We start from the raw sequence: 22,520 nt of genomic DNA, 5'->3' as shown, positions 1-22,520 counted from the left end.
AAAAAAAAGCCCAGAGAATGGCATGCAGATAATTCCTGAGGCCCCACAGTAGAAACTGAGCATGCGCCATAAATACAGATGGCTATCTGTGTACTTACAGGTCCTCATTTGTTGGAGAAGGGCAATGTTCTGGCCTGCCCTGCGGGGGGTTCACTGTTTTCATCTTTAGGAGACTGAACTCTGTGATGGGACTTAGAAGACACCGGGTTGGAAGTCACCAGAGCAGTGGCGCAGTGACATCTCTGGCCTAGTTCTTGACCTAGAGGTTAAGGTGCCCAAAGTTTAGTTGTGTCTCTGACATTTCTGTGAGCTATGCACTTTTGTGCAAGTCATTTGACCTCCCTGAGATGAAGTGATCACCCCAGACATACTGGGTTGCTGCACATAGTCAACATTCTCCAAATCTTTTTTTTTTTTTAAGATTTTATTTATTTGACAGAGAGAGAGAGCACAAACAGGGGGACTGGGAGAGGGAGAAGCAGACTCCCTGCTGAGCAGGGAGCCCGATGTGGGCCTCTATCCCAGGGCCTCGAGATCATGACTGGAGCAGAAAGATATGAGTAGACACAGAGAATGTGAAATAGTGGAGAGCAAGAAATCTAGTAAAATCTGTAGAAATCATAGTAAAATCTATGCTTAACCGACTGAGCCACCCAGGCGCACCATCCAAATGTTTATTGAATATATAAGTGGTTAAAGGAACAAGTGAATGGACCTGTATAAGGTCACCCCTCGTGGGAACTGTGCCTGAAGCCCACAGGTGTCCAGCTGAGCACGCAGTGAAGATGGGTCTCTCCTCACAACCCCTCACTCACCGGCCTCAGCACTCTGCGCACCTCCTGGAGGATGCGCTCCTGGCTCTCCACGGAGCACAGCACCAGGGTGCAGACCACCACGTCCATGGAGCCATCGGCCACCTGAGGCATGTTCTCCCCGGCAGCCACCACGAAGCGCTCGAACTGCAGGTGTCGGTTTTCCGCCACGCTCTTGATCAAGAACTTCTCAAAGTTGGGGTTGGGGTCACTACAGGTCACGCTGCATCCGGGTGGGTAGAACTTGAAGTTGGCCCCGGTGCCGCAGCCTATCTCCAGCAGGGAGAGTTTCCCGGAGGGGCCCACGAAGTCCTGCAGGTTGCTGAAGAGCTCCTGCTTCTTGCTGGCCATCTGCTGGTTGTACATCACGGAGCACCTCAGCATGAAGTAGGGGAACCATTTTTTGCATATCTGGTTCCACAAGCCTAGAAAATTCAGCAGGAACACGGGAAATGGATGTACCAGAAGGTGGGTGAAGATTGCCGGTGTGCAGGGAGGAGAGCGCAGAACCCTGGGGATGGAGGATGGGAGCAGGGTGCAGTGGTGGCACCACCAGAATGAATGTAAGACCCCGCAGACACCCCCATTTTCACAGAGTCATCAAATGAAGGACAAATCAAGAGAGGCAGTGTCTCAAGTCCTAGTCTCCTTAGGCTCTTACCAGAAAAGAGAGGATAGGAATCGCCAAGAGGTGGCAGATGTCCCAAAGCTCGTCGGTCACAGTAACTTCAACATCAGCAACAACTCCCGTTTACTGACTCCTTAAGTACATTTTATAACATGATCTTCTTTGCTACTTAAAAGAACCCATGAGACAGACATTCTTAATTTCCCACTTTACAGAAGAAGAAGCAGAGTCCCACAGAGGTTAGCAACAAGGTCGTGCAGCTAGGAAGAAGTGACAGTCCAAGTGAAACCAGATCACCACCCTGGTATTGCATGGTTTCCCCTGAGACCGCTGATCTCTTTTAGGGGGAGTAATTGTCATTCAGACGGAGACCAGAGAAAGTACATGCATAGGGTGATCAGGTGTAGAGAATTTGGACAGAACAACCCTACAAGACGTTTAACAGAAATAGCCATTCTCAAAGTCTGTAGAAACTTCTCTGGACTAGCCTCCTCCGCCCACCTTTAAGTATCTATATCCTTATCCATCCTTAGCTCCTTCCTGCCACACAGAGGTGTTTCTCCTCTGCACCAAGGCTGGTCTCACCTGGACTTTTAAAGCCAGCACCCCCCGCCCCATTAATTAGCTCCTCCCACACCCTCATATTTAACCTCTCTCCTTATGGTCTATCTTCTTTTCCTCCACCAACTCGCACGCTCAAGTCTCTCCAACCTATAAACATCCTCTCCTTTAGCTTGCTTCCCAGGCAAGCTAACTTCCCACCTTGCTTTCTCTTACTGCCAAACTTCATGAGAAATTGTAGTTGGCACTCACTGTTTCTACTTCCTCGCCCCATTCGAACCTCTGCCCGCTAACATGTGGCTGGTGACCCCACAGCTCCAGTGAAGTGAATGCAGACAAATGGGAAGGCAGTCAGAGGGGGAGGAGAAAGAGAAGGTGACAGTATGAAGAAGTAGGGACCGGTGAATGGAATGCTCTATCTGAGGTGTTGAGGGAGGCTGGTGTCCTGGGGGAGAGACCGTCTGTCCTCAGAGCCTGGAGGGAGGATGAGAAAGGTGGGTACGGAGGTAAGTCTGGGTGGAGGAGGGACGGTAAGGAGTTTTTAGCAGACGGCCTGATTTTCTCAGTGAAGAAGAATGCTATGTGACTTTGTTGAAGGTGAGGGTGGAGGGGGTAGGGTGGAGCACAGGGAGAGAGCTGAGAAGCTTTGCCATAGCAAGTAGGAGGATTGGAAAAGCCTGGTAACCAAAGGTAGAGAGAGGAGCCCAGTCAGAGAGGATGCAGCTGAGCCTGGGGATTGTGAACGGGTATGACACCACATCTTGAGGGTACGGTCTTCACCGAGGTCTGCAGTTCGGAACTCAAGTGGAGTTCAGCATTTAGGTTGAGCCAGGCTGGGGGTTTGTCTAGGTGGAGGATATTGAAAGGTAAGAGCTCAAAGATGAGGAGTCCGAGGGGTCCAAGCTGGAAAGAAAGAAGGAGCGTAGCAGGCAGGGAGAAAACAGAATAATGGGGTTCAGGCCTGGGGATGCTGGTGCAGGTGAAGAACCCATCTGCTGAGTGGGACAGTTATGACCAGCCCCATAGTGTGAGACCAGAGTTTGACACTCCAGAGATGGAGCAGATTAGGTTCTAGAGCATGGCCATGGGCAGAGACAAGAGGAAAGGGATGGATGTGAGGGTCACTGGAATTGAGGAGTTAAGGAACGGTCAGGCTAAGATGCTGGGCAGGTTATCTGTCTGGAGAGTCGAGGTGCCAGGCTGGAGAGGAGCCCCCACAACCAGGTGTCAGAGTCCCTGGCGAGTGTGAGGGAGTGACTAGGAGGTCAGGAGGCGACTCTGGGCCTGGCAGGGACCAGCCACAGGGGAGGGGGTAAATGTGGTGTAGTTGGATGGCGTGAGCCTCTTGGGTTTTAAAAAATAGCAGTGATTTGTACAATAAATATATAAAGGCAAAAACTCAATCAGTATAGAAAGGATTTTATTTTCATTTTTTTCAATAGATAGCACCCCTTGAATGTATGTAATATTTTTTAAAAATTTATTTATTTGAGAGAGAAAAAGGGAGAGAACATGCAATCAAGGGAGGGGCAGAGGGAGAGGGAGAGAGAGAGGATCCTTAAGCATACACTCTGCTGAGCTTAGAGCTCGACGCAAGGCGGGCCTCGATCCTACGACTCTGAGATCATGACCTGAGCAGAAACCAAGAGTCAGACGCTTAACTGACTAAGCCACCCAGGCGCCCCTTGTTGTATTTCTTTGAGTTAGGTTGAACATTTTTTTTCATATTTGCTATTTGATTTTCTTTCTTTCTTTTTTTGTAGGCAATCTAGTGGCTCAAACTGCCAAAGTTCAAATCCTGGATTTTTGACATCCTAGTTGTGTGACCTTGGGCCATTTACTTAAATTTGTTGTGCCTCTGTCTCCTTCCTTAAGATGGGGATGATCACGCTGTGCCAAAGAGCTGTGGTGGGAGCTGCCCGGGCTCACGGAGGCCGTGTGCTTAGGACAGGGCCGGGCACCTGCAGAGTAAGTACTCTGGAAGCATGCTAGCTCTTATTATCTCTGTCTGTTGCCCACTTTCCTGCTACATCATTTGTCTTTTGCTTAGGGGTTCGTGTATTCAGGAGAGCAGCCTGCTGGCTGTCATTTATGTTGCTTTCTTGTCTTTCATTATTTGACATAAAAAAAAAAGTATTACATTCCATGCAGAAATGTGAAATGCTTTTTGTTATAATAACAAACATTTGAATTCTAAGATACTGAAAACAGATCATGCTTTTTTTTTCTTTTTTAGGAATCAGAGGCTGTGTTTTCATGGGATGGACAACGAGTCATGGCTCTAAAGTGCAGTGGGGAAGCCAAAGACTATCTTCCCCCACTCTCCGGAGGGGAGCAGCCCGTTCCCCCTGCAGGGGCTGCAGGACCACTGTGTCTTCACAGGTTTCATGAGGCCAGGCTGCTTGCTGGTTTCTCGCTGGGGTCCAGAGGGCACAGTGTGAAGCCAGGCTGGGAGCCGGAGGGTCACCGAATGTGTGCTTGGGTGTGTGTGTGTGTGTGTGTGTGTGTGTGACTGAACACTACAGAGATAGGGGTGAGCCTCTGAGCAGTAAGGGGACAACTAGGAAAGGCGCTGAGGATGATCTTATCAGAAGATTCTGCCCAGAATGCCTTAAGGGGGTCTCTGTGAGGCCAGCAGAGGCACGGGCTGGGGTGGCAGATGGAGTTGAGATGACCCACTGTGCCGAGCACCCTGCAGGTAGGAATGTGATCCGAGGCCTCTCTCGGTGTCGACAGCTCCTCGTGAAGCCCTCCAGAGGGTGTGTGTGTGAGTGGCCTGGCACCGAGTGGGCCGTGCTGTTGGCCGTAGATGCAGAGATAGGAGGAGAGGGGTGGGCGGGGCTGGAGCTGCCAGGAATGTTTCAGGGAGGGGGTGGGGAGGCTGAGGGGTGGATACTGGGCAGGCCCTGCAACGGGGAAATGCCACTCGAGAGGGGGCTGAGGCCTGGCAAGCCTGAAGATCTTTTCTTCTTTGCAATGTCCTCCCAGCTCCCTCTCCCCATGGAACCCAGGGATTTCATCTCTGGTGAAGAAACCATGCCCACGGAGGGGCAGTGACTTGTCCACGGTCACAAGGCAGGTCACCAGCAGTGTTCTGTCCAAGATCTCTCAGGCCAGGCTCTAGGGGAGAAGTGGAAGTGTTGGGGGGGGGGTCACAGATCCTGTGGAGGCTACAGGTGGGAGGGGGAAGGAGGGTCCAGCCGCAGAACACGGGTGGGGCTGTGGGGGTTGAGAGGTAGGGGGCTGGTATGGCAGGTGGTAGGAGAGAGTTGAGGATGTGCCCTGAGGGGTAAGGAAGTTGGAGTGTGTGTGTGTGTTTGTGCGAGCCATGGGGTATGTGTGCATGTGTGTATGTGGGTGCATGTGTGTGTGAATATATGTGAGTGATGTGGTATGTAGGCGTGTGAGTGTGCATGTATGTATGTGTGGAAATTAAACAGTTGGTCTCTTCAGCCTGCTTGGGGTGGGGGCTGGGGAGGAGTGGGATCCCCATGCCTGCAAATATCACAAGGCCAGGAACTCTTGTGTGCTCTTTAAATTACAACTGAGAATTCCAGGTAAAATCTCAATCTCTCTCCCCCTCTCTCTCCCACCCACACACCCACCCACACCCACCCACACACAGCCTACAGCAGAGACCACTGAAGGTCTCCTCAGGCACCCCTCTGCCTCTGGCCTGAGCTGTCCCACACCAGTACAGAGAGAGGGAGGGCCAGGGATATGGGCCTGCATGGAGGTCACTGAACAGGGGCTGCGGCTCCCTTAGTCTCAGGGGAAGGCCTTCTTATCTAACTGAAATGAAAACCAGGAAGAACATTCCATCCCCACCCTCCACCACCCAGGATGTCCCCGAGGGCTTGGTCTGAGGTGACAAGCCGGCCAGCTCATGCGGGGCTGGAGGTAGGCTAAAGGTGGCAGCAGGCCTGTCAACTGTCTTTTCCAAAGGCTCTCTAGGTGGCCCCTCTAACCAAAAAGGGTCTGGGGAGAATGGGGGGCAGGGCCTGGCAGAGGCCAAGGGCGTGGCAAGCGTGGCTGGAGGCTCCTGGGAAGTGAAGCTGGGTGGTGAGCTGTCTCTGTCTGGTGCTCCCTGTTCCAGCACGGTTTCTCCCCCTCTTGGGCTGGGTTCGAGACTGCTGGGACTTGTTTGGTGGGCGACACGATGAGAGCTGGGGACCTTTCCGCAGGAAAATGGCAGCAGTGGAAGATGGGGAGGAGTGTTTGAGTGTAAATACAAGCAGGCTCACAGACCTGCATCCAAAAGTGTGCAGCTGTGTATCCATGGACACCCCGCCACACACTGAGTACAAGACCCCCACCTGTGCAAGAAGGTTCACAGACATGCACACACGTGTCTCGGGTGAGCACACAGCGAAGCCCAGTGGCCTGCAGGTGTGTCCACACAGAAGTGTGCAGACATCCGCAAAGTGTCCCAAGGACACGCAGGTGTCCCCTGCCTCTACAGGGACAAATAAAATAAGTGGATAGGAAAGTGTGTTAGGGGGAGGGGAAGCGCGAACCCAAAGCAACGATTCACACATGGCTTCTGGGCTTCAGATGCCCCCTGGAGTGAGGAGAGGGGCCAGAAGAGGGGTCATGCCCCACTTGGCTGAGTTTCTATATGGGAATGAGGTGTAGTGGCCAGGGAAACCAGCTAGGCCAGGCCACGTGGGGTCAGATTACTCAAGAACTGAGCTGATCTCTCAAGGAGGAACTGGACGTGGGGGAAGGAGGCTGTCTGGGAATGCCTTTCTGGAATGCTTGGGGAAGGGGGCTGGGTGCTGACTCCTGGACTAGAACTTTTTTGTTCCCCTTCTCCCCCAGTCTTTCATCACTCGATCTCTCTGCTCTGGCTGCAGGACTCTTTCTGAAGCCTCCACCCGGAAGCCTTCCCAGACTGAACCTGTTTCACATCTGCTCAGATGGCCGTCTCCCACCGCTCGCTGTCAGCTCCTATCCCGGGCGCTGGGTGACTACGGCCCTCCTCCCCACTCGGGACTTTCCGCTTGGGCCGCAAAGCCCGTCCTGGGCGCGCAGAGCGGAAGCCTGGCCTGGGGAGGAGCCCCAGCGAGCAGAGAAGGGTGGCCGGCGGCCAGCCCCGCCCCTACCCAAATAAGGGGATCGGCCCGCGCCTAGCGGATAAAAGCGGCGGCGGCCGGCGGAGGTCAGCGAGTTCGGCACTGTCGCGCCCGCCGCTAGGTCCAACCCGGTCCAGCCAGCATGTCCATCCACTTAAGCTCCCAGGTCTTCGGCTCGCGCTCCTCCGCCCTCCCCGGGCGCGGCTCGCAGGGGCACCTGAGCTCCGTGCGCCCCGGGGGCTTCAGCAGCCGCAGCCTGTACGGCCTGGGCGCCTCGCGGCCGCGCGTGGCCGTGCGCTCCGCTTACGGGGGCCCCGTGGGCGCCGGCATCCGCGAGGTCACCATCAATCCGAGCCTGCTGGCCCCGCTGCGGGTGGACATCGACCCGTCCATCCAGCAGGTGCGCCAGGAGGAGCGCGACCAGATCAAGACCCTCAACAACAAGTTTGCCTCCTTCATCGACAAGGTGAGCCCCGCAGCCTGCCCCACGCCACGCTTCGGGCCACAGCAGCCACCTGCCCTGACTGCGTGCGGGCCAGGCGCTGGGAGGTCTGGTGCCTTCTCCTATCGCCGGGACCGGGAACCTTCCTCCTCATGAACCCTGTGACCATTGTTCCCCTTCGGGCTCCAAATGCCCTCTTCCAGCGAGCTGACCAGATCGCCCTTTTTCCTCCCAGGAGGTGTGCTTGAGTCCGTCCGGCTGACCCCGCAGGTTGTGTCTGGGAGTGGGCTGCGTTTCTCGAGCGCATTCAGGTTGGGAGCTCCAGAGGCCAGGGCCAGGAGTTTCTCTGAGAGGGGGCTGCGTGGGGTGAGAGACGGAGTAGGGATGACACACTGTTCCCAGCTGAGGATCTCCTCCCTCCCTCCTCCCACTGCTTATGCTATGGCAGATGCTGAAAATAAAGGGCTGGAGGGAGGGAGGGAGGCTCCCTGCCACACCTGCCCACCGACCTGGTCCTCCAGCCTCCCTTTGGTGGTGGGAGGTGAGGTTCTACCTGCCCTTGGAGATAGCCCATTTGCGCCCAGGGAAGGAGCCCTAAGGGGCTCTGGGAAAGGGTCACTTGGGAGGAGGTTTTTCTTGGTTGTTTGGGTCCCACAGGGGTCAGGGAGGGAGTGGGGGAGGGAAAGGGGTTGGAGGGAGAGGGGCTGACTTGACTGGTGGGTCTAGGAGGGGAGCAAAGTAGGGCTGGACCAGGAACTAGGGGCTAGTCCAGCTGGGCCCCTCTGGCCAGGACCTCCTCCCTTGGGGGTGTTAGACTGTTAGACCAGACCTTCCCTCTCCTGCCTTGGTGTAGCTCTCTGCTTCTCCAGCCCCGCATGCCCTCTCCTTCATCATTCAGACCTTACAAATCCTTAAGATTCTGCCGAAGCCTCCCCAGGCCCAGGGTCTGCCCCTGGTGCTGAGCTGCTCTTACAGTCTGCAGCCCCCAGGCCCTGCTGCTTCGAGTTGCTAGTTCTGAGGAGGGCTATTTCCTACTCCCAGTCATATTGGATGCATCCAAGGAGCCTTTTGGGCCCCAGACCGAGCAGATAATAGTTGCTTATTTTAGCACCCTGTCCTGAGACCTTGGAAGAAAGGGGCAGCAGAGGGAGGATACAGAGAGGGGAGGCCCAGGACAGACAGGGAGGGGGAGAGGGAGGTAGAGAAGATCATCTGTAATGTGATGGGGAACATAGGAGGCAGGAGACACCTTGGCGACCGGGCAGATCTGACTCCTGGGTCACAGGGTAAGGCACTCAAGACAGAGAGTCCTGGAGGAGAGGCTGGTTCAGCGTGGGCTTCCTGGAGGAGGGGACCAAGGGCCGGGTCCGGGTTGGGGGAACAGCCAGTGGGAGCATGGGCTACGCTGGGTGGCGGGGAGCTGGAGACGCTCCCAACCCCAGTGTGGGTGGCACGGGCTGCCCCTCAGGAGTTTCCTCCTCTGTTCCCCTCTTAGGTGCGGTTCCTGGAGCAGCAGAACAAACTGCTGGAGACCAAGTGGGCCCTGCTGCAGGAGCAGAAGTCGGCCAAGAGCAGCTGTGTCCCCAGCATCTTCGAGGCCTACATTGCTGGCCTGCGGAGGCAGCTTGAGGGACTGCAGCTGGATGGAGGCCGCCTGGAGGCGGAGCGGCGGAACATGCAGGACGTGGTGGAAGACTTCAAGAACAAGTACTGACCCTCGTGAGACCTGGGGGGGGGGGGGGCGGCGCTGGCACCCTGGGTGCATGCGCCCCCTGTCAGCTGATCCTTGGCAGGCCCCCTCTGGGGCTAGGGGTCAGAGGGTGCAGCTGCTCGGTACAGTAACCCCCAAACGGAAGGCCTTGACCCACACATTCCCTGTCTCTTCTCTCCCTTCTTTGTCCCTGGGAGGTATTTCCAAGTCCTGTCACCTGACTTTGCCAGGAAAATATCCCCACCTAGCCCTCACCTGCACTGTTCCCTTTGGGTGCCTCACCAAGGCCCCAGGAGAGGGTAGGGCAGAAGGTGTCCTATGACAGATGAGCTTCAGAACTTGCACAGCCCTCACAGATTATTCTAAAACAGCCCCTCTGTTCAGGTGAGGAGTTAGAGACCAGAGAGATTCGAGGTCCTGAGGGATATCACATGGCAGGTTGCTGGGAGAGCTGGGACTGGAATGTTGGACCCCTGACTCCCAGGAGGAGATACAGAGCCGGCCTGGGACAGAAAGAAGCAAGGAGAGAGAGGGATCATGTGTGGTGGGCCATGGAGGGTTGCCGAGGCTGAGGGGGGGCTCTGGCCAGCGCAGGAACCAGGGCAGGAAGTGTAGGGGCCTGGAAGACTGGGGTTGGAAGGACAGGCCTTTGAGGGCCCCACTGAGGTCTCTTTTCCCATTGAAGAGAAACCGAAGCCTGAGTCTTGGCCTAGGCCCCACCCCAGCAGGCTTGCCCAGGAGTCCTGGGAGTAGCAAGTGAGTTCTGTGCTCTGCCCTGGAGGTGGATGACTAAAGCCACACAGGGACACTGGCTCTGACTGCAGGTAGAACAAACAAAAAGGCCTCTGTGGAGAGTACCCACTCCCCTACTTCCCTAGAGCAACAGTCAACAGGATAATCCCCCAGCAGGTGGGAACAGACAGGTGCAGGACGGAGTAGGCTCTGGGCAACCAGTGAGCCTCTGTTGTCATGTGCGTGTGCCTGTGTGTGCTCACACACTCCCCCCCCCCCCGTAGAGCACTTCCCTGCAGAGCCAGGCTGGGGTTGAGGGAGGCCTGGAAGGGGCACCTGGAAGGGTCCTGGGTGCCGCTGCCCAGTGAGCTCCTGTCTGTGCATTCTCTGGGCTCAGCAGCATGCTGCGAGGGCAGGGATGGAGAGGTGGCCTTCAGGATGGTTCTGTAACTATTCTATAGGACCTGAGGGCATGGGCCCTTGTGAGTCTGGCCTCCTCCTCGAGGGGCTCTGCCTGCAGGAACTTCGTGCTCCCCACCATAGTTGCCCTGCTGCCCTCCTCCAGCCTGTGGGTGCTACTGAGTTCCTGTTTCTAACACTTTTTTAAAAAAAGTTCCCAAATAAATACTGGGTCAGGCCCAAGGGTTTCCTTGCTCTGTGCCCTGCATCGCCAGTGTCCTCCTATAAGTGGGACTGGCTCCTTGGGAGAAAAAGGGACTTGGCGGGGGGTGGGGGCTGTGGGAGTAGAGATGGGACCAGACCACCCAGCTGGGGCCTGGTTCTTCCAGGACTTGCTGCACCCTATTCCTGATTGCTCTGCTTCAGGCTCCTTCTTCACCCTCAGGGGGTGGGATTAAGTAGTGGTTAAGGCGTGGGCCTGGGGTCAGACTGCCAGGCTTGAAGTCTGGGCTTTGCCGCTTAGCAGCGTAGTGACTGGACAGATTATCTGCTTCTCTGTGCCTCTGTTCCTTTCCCGCGAAGCATGGTACCATTGTTATAGGATCATCGAGAGGATTAGGTGAGTTAATTCGTGGAAAGCACATAACAGTGCGGGCCCTATTTGAAGTGGTCCCTAAGCTTGGTTATTAGTATTTGCTTTCTCCCTCCCAGTAGATGCAGCTTTTGTCCTTTAATTCATGTACATTCCCTGCTCTCCCACCTTTCATCCCATGCCAAGACTCCCAGCCTTAGGAATAGCCACAAGGGAAAGTCAGGGACGTTTGGTTTCATAGCTGATCCCCACTTTTCCAGGTGTGTCAGTAAGGAGGGGGGAAGCTGATGCGGGGCAGATTCTCACCCCTGGGTAGGAGGGGGCATGGAGGCAGAGCCTCACCCACACCATGCACCCTCCCTCTACTGCAGGTATGAAGATGAAATTAACCGTCGCACGGCTGCTGAGAATGAGTTCGTGGTGCTGAAAAAGGTGAGGGCCAGGTGTCTAGGCCAGGTGCGGGGGGGATCATCTGAAAATGTGTAGGACAGGGGGACGTGGCCCTCGCACCTGAGCAGCCGGTAGGGACCTGTGGCCAAAGTCTGGTCTGGGAATGAGGGGCTTGGAAAAGGAGAGATCTGGAAACCTCATAGCACAGCCTGTCCTGTGTGTATGTGCGCATCTGGTGAGTCACTGGACTTGCTTTTGGCCTGGGGGCACTAGAATTCAGATCAAAAGATGGAGGCTAGAAAGGGAGATTTCAACCCAAATACGGGAGTGCTCTATCACCGTTAGAACGTTTCATGACAGGCAAGGGTTGGCACCCGGCAGGGCTGAAGTATGTGCTGAATGAAGGGGATGGGCCTGAGGCAGAGCGATCTCCCTGTCCCTGGAGATGTGCAAGCCGAGGTTAGAAGGCCTTAGGAGTATCTTAATGGGGCTTGATTTAGGATTCTGATTCAGTACACTCACTGAGCAGCTCAGGGTTCTAGGCCCGTCCACATGACAGCAACCTGCCCCAGAGTGCTGGGCCCTTAGAGATTTAGGTGCTTCGAGGATGCCTAAAAGCAGACCCTGTCCACACAAGTTTGAACACAGGCATGTATGGCTAGAAGGGCCCTGATGCCCCCTGGGCCTGTGCTGTTCTCCATGGCCCACCTGCATTGCCGTCACTAAGCTGCATGTTAAACACGTAGGCTGAAGATCTTCCATCTCTGAGAGCCTTATCCTACAGTCGGAATGATTTTCTGCTCTCCTCCTTCATCAGAAGTTGAGGCTCACGGAGTTGAAGTGACTTGTTCAGGGTCACATAGCTTGTAGGTGGTTGAGCCAGGGTTGTGTCCAGACCACCAAAGCCTTTAGGAACCAGGAAAGTGCTAGGTTTGGGGCTACAGGCTGCTTGGGCTACCAGTGCTGGGTAGGCAGCTGTGTTCCTGGGGATGCATGGAAATGATGCCTATCACGCAGCTTCGGAGGGCCCAGTGGAGGAAACTTGCTACCGTGGCCAGGTCAGGCAGCCTGGAGAAATGGCATGTCTCTTGGTAGGGCCCTGGTGTTTGACCCTGGGGGTTGGACAGTGCTGTTTGGCTCCCATCCCTGCTAAATATTCTGTGTACTGAGGCCACGATGTCTCTACCCCTTCTTGCCACCACCCCTCAGGATGTGGACGCCGCCTACATGAGCAAGGTGGAGTTAGAGGTGAAGGTGGATGCCCTGAATGAGGAGATCAACTTCTTCAAGACCTTCTATGAGACGGTGAGGACCCTGGGTGTGGGAGACATGTCATGTCTTCCATGTCCTAACAAAGGGGCCATCTGGTTAACCCCCTGTGTCTGGGCCAGCCTGGGTGAATGTGTGTGCATGCACTTATCCTGTTCTTTATCCTTTCTGGACTCAGGAATCCGTGGTGGGCAAGCAGTCTAGGAGGAGCTGAGGGTAGCAGAGCAGGGTGGGGTTAGCCAGGTTTGGCCTTCCAGAGACATGGGATGACCATTTTTTAGGAGGGGTGTTCGGAGGGGTTGAAAGGAACCAGGAGGATGTCTAGGGATCCTGGGCTGTTACAGAGTTAAGAGGTAGGCTGGGTGCGGTGGCCAGGGGGGCCCGAGTCAGGAGAGAGTGTCTGGGAGTTTATAGCCAGAGGGACCAGATACGTGGCCGCCCAGCAAAAGGCCACTCTGTCTGCCCCTGCGGTCTCATCTCTCCCTCTTGCCTTAGCTGGGGATTTTACCTCTTTTTTCTCCGGGGGATTTAAAACCCTCTCCACTCCTATCAGTGTTAGTCTCTGGCCTTCAGCGGAAGATAGGACAGCCAGTCATCTGGCAGCGCTGGTCTGCGACACTGTTATATATGAGGCTAATTACAGGCCAGTTCTCAGTTCCTTTTTGTCTAGCTTTCCTCTGAACCTCCAGCCTCCATGAGCCCCTCAGTGAATTTCCACGTGTGTTAATTTTAGGGGCAGGCTCCTTGAGGTTTACTTCGGGCATTCTAATCTCTGTGTGGGTCTTTATATGTCTGTCGCACGTTATATATATGTAGGTCTATGTATATATATGTGTGTGTGCATATGTATATGTATACTTAATTATTTCCCTCTCATTATGAAAGAAACACATACTCATTGCCAAAAATCCAGAAAATTGAGTACAGCATAAAATTGAAAACAGGTCTCTTACATGTGCTCTTATCACCTTGGTATCTACCTTTTCAAACTCTTACTGTGCGTATACACATACAGATATAGTAATATGTATTTTAGTAAAAGTAGGATCATGTTTTTTTATGTAATGGTGTACCATGGTTATAAATACAGCTGTATCATCAGTTTTAAAGGCTGCAGAGAGTTCCATCCTGGGGTGGGATATTTTATTTGACCCACCCACCCCCTAGTGATGCGCTTCGCAGCCGAGCTCCTGCCCCAGCAGAGCTCACAGACGGGGCCATCACAGTCCCCCACACTCTGTCACTTCTTTATCTGCTGTAATCCCACCAGACTCTTTTCTTGAGAAGTTGCTAATGAAGCTGCTAACCTCCCTGGGCTTCCGGGGGCGGGCGGACTGTTAAGCAGGTGCTGGGTCTGTGTCCCCTTGCCTTCTGGTGACTCACGCTCACTCTGACCTCTTCTCCCTTTTTCTTCCCCTAGTGTGAAGAGGGTCCCAGGATGGGTGTGGGAACGGAGATGGGTCACGCCCCAAGTCCTGACGTTCTGTCCCATCCTTGCAGGAGTTGGCAGAACTACAGTCCCAGATCTCGGACACGTCAGTGGTCCTGTCCATGGACAACAGGCGCTCCCTGGACCTGGACGGCATCATCGCCGAGGTCAAGGCCCAGTACGAGGAGATGGCCAACCGCAGCCGGGCCGAGGCCGAGACCATGTACCAGACCAAGGTGTGAGGCTGCGGAGGGCCCTTTTTTCTTCCTGGCAGGGTCCTTGGTGGGAGCTGCCCTGACTCCTCACTCTGTCTCAAGCCTTTAGGGCTTGGGTCCCGCTGTTCTGACAGGCACCAGTGGTTAAGTCTGTGGTGCTCTCCGAGGCCCACAGAAGAGGTGAAGAAGAGGTGAAGGCCAGGTCCCTCCCCAGGGAGAGATCCCAGCCAGATGGGCTGACAGGGTGGAGGCGCCCAAAGCACAGAGAGGTTAAGTAATGTGCCTAAGTCTACACAGCTAGTAGATGGAAGAGTTAGGGACTAGATCCTGGGTCCTAGGCCTCCAGACCAGGGAGGTTTGATCATTACGTGCCATGTGGAGGAAGGGCAGCTGACTGTGCAGGTGCTGAAGGAGCTGGGGTAAACTAGTGTTCTGGGGGAGGGAGCCTGAGGCAGGGCTTAAAAGCAGCAGAGGGAGGTCTCTGCAGAGATAAGGAGTCATCCATGGTACACGGGGTGAGAACACAGATATGCCAGCAAGGAGACGTGGGTTCAGACTTGCCGTGTGATCCTTGAGCAGTGCCTTCCATTCTCCAGAGCTCATTCTTCCCATCTGTGAAATGGGTGGTGCTGATGTTTTCAACAAGTGTGTTTTTACTAGGGGGTTGTTTAACAGGTGAAGATTTCAGACTTCTAGTGATTCTCCAGCACTTGGGACAGGATGGGAATGAGCAGAGCCCCAGGATCAATGGGGATGGGCCCTAGGGAGCCATCCTGGCCCTCCCTGTCCTGACTGGGAGGAAAGCAAACCCCAGCTGTACCCCACTGCCCAATAGTCTGGCTTGCCGGCAGTGGGTGAAGATTGCTGGGAGTCAGACTGTCGCTTCCTGGGAAGATAAGCTAGGAGGGCTCATCACTCAGAACCTTGGGCCTTCCTCGGAGGGGGTGAGGGATGAGTCCCCTGTAATGGTTGACCATCCCCTGTCTTACTTCTCTGTGTGGCCCCTCTAGTTTGAGACCCTCCAGGCGCAGGCTGGGAAGCATGGGGACGACCTCCATAATACACGGAACGAGATCGCAGAGATGAACCGTGCCATCCAGAGGCTGCAGGCTGAGATTGACAACATCAAGAACCAGGTGGGAGAAAGCCCCCTCCCCCCCGCTTCCTCCTCCCTGTTTCTTGGGGCCCGTGAAGGGCAGCCATCTGAGAATGAGGAGCCCGAGGCTCTCCCAGGCTGAGGCTGGTGCAGCTCAGTCTCGTGGGCCCACTTGTGAGATCTCCAGGACAGAATGTTCTTGGCCAGGTCCTGGCTCAGGCCAAAGGGAGGAGAGGAGTCGTAGTTGGGCATACAGCCTGGGGAGGGAGCCTCAGCCTGGCCAGCGTGAGAAAAACCACCAATCATTACCAAACTCGTACTGAGCACTGTCCTTGCACCTCGCTCTGGGTGCAATATGCTGTACCTGGGAGCTTACAGTCTGTGGGGATTGGGGGGACAGAGGCCAGCAGAAACCCTTACGGTGGCTCATAAGGCCCCGTCCTTCACCTCCCACCGCTGCATCTCACTGTGCTCTGGCCTCACTAGCCTGCTTCCGGTATCTTGGATCTGCCAGGCACGTTCATGCTTCAGAGCCTTTGCGCCTGGTGTTCCCTCCATCTGGAATGTGGTTCTCCCAGCTCAGCACATGGCTGCCCCTTTGTCATCCCTGGGATTTTGGACACGAGTCCCCTTTTCAGAGATGGCTTCTCCAACCACTCGGTCAGCAGGGTGTCTGAACTTTCTGGAAGCATCTATCACTGTCTGAAGTTTTCTGGCTTATTAAGTGGTTGGCCGTCCCCCACCCCTGCTGAAATCCAAATAATGCCTTGGGAGCCGGTCCCCATCTGTCTGACTCACCGCTCCTTCTCGGCACCCGGCACGTGGTGGGGCATGGGCCTCCGATGACGATGACGGACTGTTGGGAGGATGTGCTGTGTCGCTGGCAGGGGGACAGGCCCTGGCCGAGGTGTGGGGAGGGCCGGGGCAGCCAGCCAGAGCAGGTGTCTGCAGTGGGGAGGGAGGGCAGGTAACCAGTGCTGCAGCTTCAGAGGGCTAAGCTCCAGATGAGCTGGGGGGATGGGATGTGGGGGTGACTTACCCAGAATGTCCTCCCTTGGAGCCCCGCAGGCCACTTTACATAAGGGTGGAAGCTGCCTCCTGGCGCGGAGGCGGGGCTATGAGTCCCGGTGGTGCCGCGAGGCAGCTTCCAGGCCGGGAGGGGAGGCACAGAATCCTGAATGGTGGTTTCCCAGACCCTGCTGCTTCTGCCACATCTGCTTCTCCTCTTGTACAACGGGGCGGAGCAGGCCCCAGAGTTGGGGTGTCCACCGCCATGGGGGGGCCCCGGGGCAGTGGGATGAGGCAGTGCCGAGGGGGCACCAGTGTGATAGGGAAGGGGACCGGCAGGTGGACGAGGGGCAGAGGGCACGCGAGGGGCCTTCTGAAGGATTAGGAGGGCTGGTAGAGAGGCAGAGCACACCTGGAACAGGGAAGGGTCTGAGGACGGAGAGCGGCTGGTGAGAAGGAAGGGGGAGTGCTGGGCAGGGGTGGGAGTGGTAGCTCGCAGAGCCCAACAGCAGGAGGCCCAGGGCTAGATAGGTTCCTGGTGTGCGGATGGGGCACAGATAGAAGGAATGCTCCTGGTGGGCAGGAAGTGGCAGCCCCGGCTCAGGTCCATCGTGAATCTGACCAACCCGGCCCAAACCAGGGGGCTGCTGGTCACACATTTTGAGGCTGGGGGTTCCAAGCAGTATCTCTCTGCTCCAAGTCCCCTGTTCTGGGCCTGTTTTGAAGATGGTTTTTGTTCTTGTCAGCTGCCCAAAATTTGGGGACTCAACTAAGATCCCATGGCTTTGGATCTCTTCCGGCTGGGGCCTGGGGGGGGCGGGATGGGCATTAGAAAATTATAATCGCATTTACTAATTATAGTGATTATAACAAGCGATAACAAGTGTTGGCGGGGATGTGGAGAAAGGGAGCCCTGTGTACTTTCTGTGGGAACGCAAACTGGTGCAGCCACTGTGGAAAACGGTAGGGAGGGTCCTCAGAACATTAAAAATAGAACCACCATAGAATCCAACAATTCAATTTCTATATATCTGAAGGAAATAAAATTTATTTTTTTTATTTTTTAAAACATTTTATTTATTTATTTGAGAGAGAGAGAGCACAAGAGGGGGGAGCGGGAGAGGGAGAAGCAGACTCCCTGCTGAGCAGGGAGCCAGATGTGGGACTCGATCCCGGGACTCCAGGATCATGACCTGAGCCGAAGGCAGTCGCTTAACCAACTGAGCCACCCAGGCGCCCTGAAGGAAATAAAATTACCATCTCAAAGAGATCTCTGCATCTCCATGTTCATTGCAGCATTGTTTACAATAGCCAAGACATGGAAACAAAGTATCCATTAGTGGATGAATTAGTAAAGAAAATGTGATTATATATATAATATAATATAATATAATATAATATAATATAATATAATATAATATAATATAATATAATATTATTCAGCCATAAAATAGAATATTACTCAGCCATCAAAAAGAAGAAATCTTGCCATTTGTGACAACACAAACCTTGAGGGCATTTATGCTGAGTGAAATACGTCAGAGACAGAGAAAGACAAATATTGTATGCTTATAGGTGGAATCTTTTTTTTTTTAAAGATTTTATTTATTCATTTGAGATAGATAGAGAGAGAGCATGAGCAGGGGGAGAAGCAGAGGGAGAGGGAGAGGGAGAAGCAGGCTCCCCGCTGAGCCAGGAGCCCCATGCGGAGCTCGATCCTAGGACCCTGGGATCATGACCTGAGCCGAAGGCAGATGCTTAGGCAGATGCTTAACCACCTGAGCCACCCAGGCACCCATTATAGGTGAAATCTAAAAAAACAGAACTCCTAGAAACAGAGAACAGATTGGTGGTTGACAAAAAAAAGAATAGCAATTATAATAGCATTTATTGAGCACTTACTGTGTGCTAGACACTGGCCAGGGACTTGTGTATTACCTCATCTAATCCCTGCAGTATCCCGATGAGGCAGACACTGTGACTATTGCTGTTTTAGAAGAGAGGAGACTTTGGAAGGGTTGATGTGTCCAAGACCACGTGGCTAGTAAGTGGTGGAGCCAGTATGAGAGCCTAGGCATTGGCTATCAGAGCCCATGTTTTGAACCTTTGGGGATTCCCTGGTGCTGGGGGAATAGACTGGTGCCAGTGAAACCACCGTGAGCAAGTTGCCCAGGTGCTCGCTGCAGGATGGGGAAGCAGGAAGGCAATGACTGGTAAGGCCTGCCCCCCAGCTCACAGTCATCACTACTGCCCACAGCGTGCCAAGTTGGAGGCTGCCATTGCCGAGGCCGAAGAACGTGGGGAGCTGGCCCTGAAGGATGCACATGCCAAGCAGGAGGAGCTGGAGGCCGCCCTGCAGCGAGCCAAGCAGGACATGGCCCGGCAGCTGCGCGAGTACCAGGAGCTCATGAACGTCAAGTTGGCCCTGGACATCGAGATCGCCACCTACCGCAAGCTGCTGGAGGGCGAGGAGAGCTGGTGAGGACACAGAAGCCAGGAAGGGGATCCTTCTGGGGCTTGGTGGGGCCTGGGGCTTGACATTCATCCATCTACAGACATTTTCTGTGGCCTCTCTTCTGCAAGGCACCAGGGATGGAAAGTGTAGGGAGGGTAAATGATGCTCGCTTCTTTGCTCTTGATGAGATGCCCTTCTAGTAGGAAAGACCATGTGGTGTAAAGCTCAATGGGAAAGTTGAAGATAAAAATGTCCCCTTCATGTGTGGGCAGGGTCACCTTATTTGATCCTCACAATATATTCAGGTAAGCAGGTCAGGTATTGTTGCTTAGTTTACAGAGGGGAAACTGTGGTTCAGTTTTATGAATTGAGGGGCCAGTGTGCAGTCAAGCTCTGCTGATTCCTGGTCCAGGGATCTTTCATGATGCCAGGCTGCTTCTCCCACATCACTCAGTGGTAAGTCACATGATATTGACCGAATGTGGGGAGGTCCCACAGGTAATTTGCATACCTGCGGCCAGAGAGCAGGCTGGGCTGGGTTGGTGTTATAGGAATTCTTCATGAAAGACATGGAACCTATGTCCATGAAGTTGGGCCTTCATTCTCACCTGGATGGGTTGGTTGATTCATTCAGACAATTTGCCAGGCTTTAGACTTGTGCCCTGGGCGAAGGTTAGGGTTTGGAGAGGGTGAGAGGGAAAGTGTGGGCCAAGGCTTGGTGGTAGGACTCATCAGGGCTTGGCTTGTTGGGACCCAGCTCGGAGACAGAGAATATGGAAGACGTGCTTCTGTCCTCGGGGAGCTTGCGCATGGTCTGAGGACACCAAACATGTGTAAAGGGAACACCTAGAGACCACTCACGTGCATTTGTAAAATGCTGAATGTCTACAGAACTTTTTCTTTGGGGAGCATTTTTCCTGAGGGTATGGGGAGACAGGCTGGAGGATGGCGTGGACAGGAAGGAATTGGGGAACGAGGGAGTGCTAGGGCAGAGTGCCTGGATGCAGGGAGGAGGGAGAGAAGACACATAGCCGCAGGATAGGAGTTGGGGAAGGAGAGGAAGATGGGTCTCTGCCACTGCAGTTGACCCATCCCTGCCTGGGTTGGCATCTGGTCTTTATGGGAAGAGGAATTGAATACCAAAGGCCCCTGGGAAGAGAGAGCAGCTGATCTGGGGCACAGGGCGGCCCCAGAGCCCAACTGTCCCAGCCACGATGCCTCTCTGCACCCTCTGCCACCATGGGTGCGGGGGCCACGCTCTCTTGGGAACACATACCCTGGGCTTTTTTTCCTCATAGAACCAGAGCTGGGGATGCATAGAATGGGGCCGGATCCACTTCCTCCCATGGGCGGCTGAGCAGGGTGAAGCTCAGGGATGGCAAGTGGCATGCCCAAGGTCGCACAGAGAATGGAAACATTCTGTCTGAAAGCCTAATCTCAGTGTAGATTGTCATCATTGGGGCTTAGATCCCGGTTCTCTGAGAGGCAACTGTCCCCTCTCCACCTCTTAGGGGACATGGAGATGGACTCCTTGTTTTTGATCCCATAACCCCTCCACCTGTCCCAGGGGCAGGTCTAGGATTTGTGGTCTTAGAAGCTCATGCAATTTGGGGTTACAAAGTAGAGTTACGAATATAAAATTAGGCACAAAAACAAATATTTACTTAGGATGAGAAGAGAAAAATCACACTCCACACCAGAGCTTTAGATGTTCAGGTCTCTTCCTCGGCATGGCACCAGAAATTGTTACATGGAATTGCTACCTGACTGCACCCTGGCTTCCCTCCCCACCCACAACTTCCAGTGACTCCCAGCACTCCCAGGGGCCCGTGGAACAAGGGGCCTGGAAGCTTCCTAGCATATCTATCTCTTGCCCTTGTCCTTCGCTCTGCCCTCTTCCTGAACTTGGGGCTGATGAGGCCAGCTGGGCTCCCCTCACTCGATCTACCAAAGTGAGGTCTCCGCTCCCCATGGCAGAGTAAACTCAACCCCAAGGCCAAGGGCTTAGTGACAATGGAGCTGTGAGTCACAAAACAAATACGCCCAACTGTCTCCCATGGCTTTATTTCCGGTAGGGCTGCTTAAAGCCACCCCGACTACCTTCTGCTCCCTCCTCAGTCCCAGCCTTAAGCTGCATTCACGAAAGCAACAATTCGTGAATTATTTCAGTACATACAGAATAATTGCTACATGCCAGACCTCATGCTAGGGGCCAGAGATCCAAGAATCAATAAGCTACAGCCCACTTTGAGGGTTTTATGATTTGGTTAGGGGAGGCAGCTGTCTTCATAAATAATCACGGCTACCATTCATCAGATCCTGTGCACCCAGGGCTCTAGATAAATGATATTATTCAGCCCTCACAAACAACTCTGTGAGGCGAGGACTAAGTCAGGTGAGGAAATGGAGGCTTTGAGATGTTGCCCAAGGTCACATGGCCAGTAGGTAGGAGGGCCTACGTGAACTCCTCTCGCTCCCCCTTATTTTGCAACAAGGCTGAAGGAGGACTAAGGTGTGGGGATAGAGGAAGGAATACCAGTCTTGCTGGCTCCTGGGTGGAGGGGGCCCTGGGACTGCTTCCTCCAGCTCTGAGGAAAGAGCTGCTCACAGGTCTCTCCTCTGCCCCCCAGGTTGGCTGGAGATGGAGTGGGAGCTGTGAACATCTGTAAGTCCTTGGCTGTGGCCCATCTCCTGTGCTGTCCAGACTAGGCTGGGTCTGCAGGATGGCACACTGGCTTGAGGACCTGGCCTTGTCTGGACCAGGAGCTTCTTTCCCTCACCAGCTTTTAGCAGGTGCCCCAGAGCTCCCAGCAAGTCAGGCTCAAGGGCCCAGGGGAGCCGTGCAAGAGGGCAGAGTGAGGCAGGACATATCTGTGCTGCAACCCCCACAGCTGCCCCAGGCTCTTTCTGGCGGGGGGGAGTGGGGTGGAGGGGTGGGGGGGGGTGGGGGGTGGGCTGGCCCCAGGAGGCTGGTGGGGAGGGGAGGCAGCGGGGAGGGAGAGGGGCAGGCACAGCAGGAGAGTGGGGTGGAGTGAAAGACTGGGGCCTCAGGTGATGGGCCTTGTGCTGATGGAACCCTCCTCCCTTTTCTCCTAGCTGTGGTGAACTCCACTGGTGGAGGTGGCAGCCGGGTGGCCTTTGGAGGAACCATGGGCAGCAATGCCCTGAGCTTCTCGAGCGGCGGGCCTGGGACCTTCAGGTCCTATTCCAGCAGGACCTCAGCTGCCACCCATAGGAGCATACGAAAATGAGCCCCGGTGTGTGGAGACCCCCCCACCCCCCTGCCTTGGCAGTCACAGGAGGACTTCCATCCTTGCTCCCGAGACTGCCTGGCAGTCTGAAAAATGTCAGAATAGCTTCCAATAAAGCAGCCTTTCTGAAGCCTGGGTGAGGCCCAGCCTGGTACCTGGTATCCTGGCTTCATCAGCTGGGTGGAGAGGGCTGGGGAAGGAAGGGGCCTTAGGATTGGGTATGTTCTGAATACTGAAGAGCCATCTGTGCAGGAGCTTGGGAAAGCACGTTGGTGACATGGTGCTGGTGGTGATTCAAGAGGCATGGCTCGTAGCCTGTGTGAGGCCTTGGCCTCCTCCCAGGGCTGGGGCTCTGCCACGGAGGGGGCACTGAAGTCCTCTCCCGCTGAGGGAGTGGGAGGGCTGTTCGCACACTCCCCTACCCCCAGGTTCTGGGCTGCCAGAGTGCATTCCTT

At 54.7% G+C, this 22,520-nt stretch overlaps 2 protein-coding genes across 3 annotated transcripts; one reads left to right on the top strand and one right to left on the bottom strand.

Annotated features, from left to right (window-relative positions):
• Positions 1 to 247: 247 nt before the first annotated feature.
• LOC123839495 (thiol S-methyltransferase TMT1A-like) lies at positions 248 to 1,261 on the bottom strand. The gene is made up of 2 exons (XM_045869006.2): positions 816 to 1,261; positions 248 to 259 (listed from the first exon to the last, which is right to left on the bottom strand). Exons 1-2 carry the CDS (start codon positions 1,194 to 1,196, stop codon positions 248 to 250), a joined length of 393 nt encoding a protein of 130 aa, XP_045724962.2. The 5' UTR covers positions 1,197 to 1,261.
• Positions 1,262 to 7,155: 5,894 nt separating this feature from the next.
• Positions 7,156 to 22,195, top strand: KRT7 (keratin 7). Of its 2 annotated transcripts, XM_045873387.3 has the most exons (9): positions 7,156 to 7,542; positions 9,014 to 9,225; positions 11,324 to 11,384; positions 12,552 to 12,647; positions 14,112 to 14,276; positions 15,266 to 15,391; positions 18,617 to 18,837; positions 21,445 to 21,479; positions 21,911 to 22,195. In XM_045873387.3, the coding sequence occupies exons 1-9, from the start codon at positions 7,219 to 7,221 to the stop codon at positions 22,063 to 22,065; spliced, it is 1,395 nt and encodes a 464-aa protein (XP_045729343.1). In that variant the 5' UTR covers positions 7,156 to 7,218; the 3' UTR covers positions 22,066 to 22,195. The 2 variants fall into 2 exon arrangements, with proteins under 2 accessions (XP_045729343.1, XP_064447281.1); XM_064591211.1 differs by lacking the exon at positions 21,445 to 21,479.
• The last annotated feature ends 325 nt before the right edge of the window (positions 22,196 to 22,520 follow it).

Source organism: Mirounga angustirostris, unplaced genomic scaffold, assembly GCF_029215605.1.
Source record: "Mirounga angustirostris isolate CCGP_5_RB_7025 unplaced genomic scaffold, mMirAng1.0.hap1 SCAF_5, whole genome shotgun sequence".
Taxonomy (NCBI): Eukaryota; Metazoa; Chordata; class Mammalia; order Carnivora; family Phocidae; genus Mirounga; species Mirounga angustirostris.
Note: the sequence above shows the minus strand (reverse complement) of the source record. Positions and strands in the feature narration are given on the sequence as shown.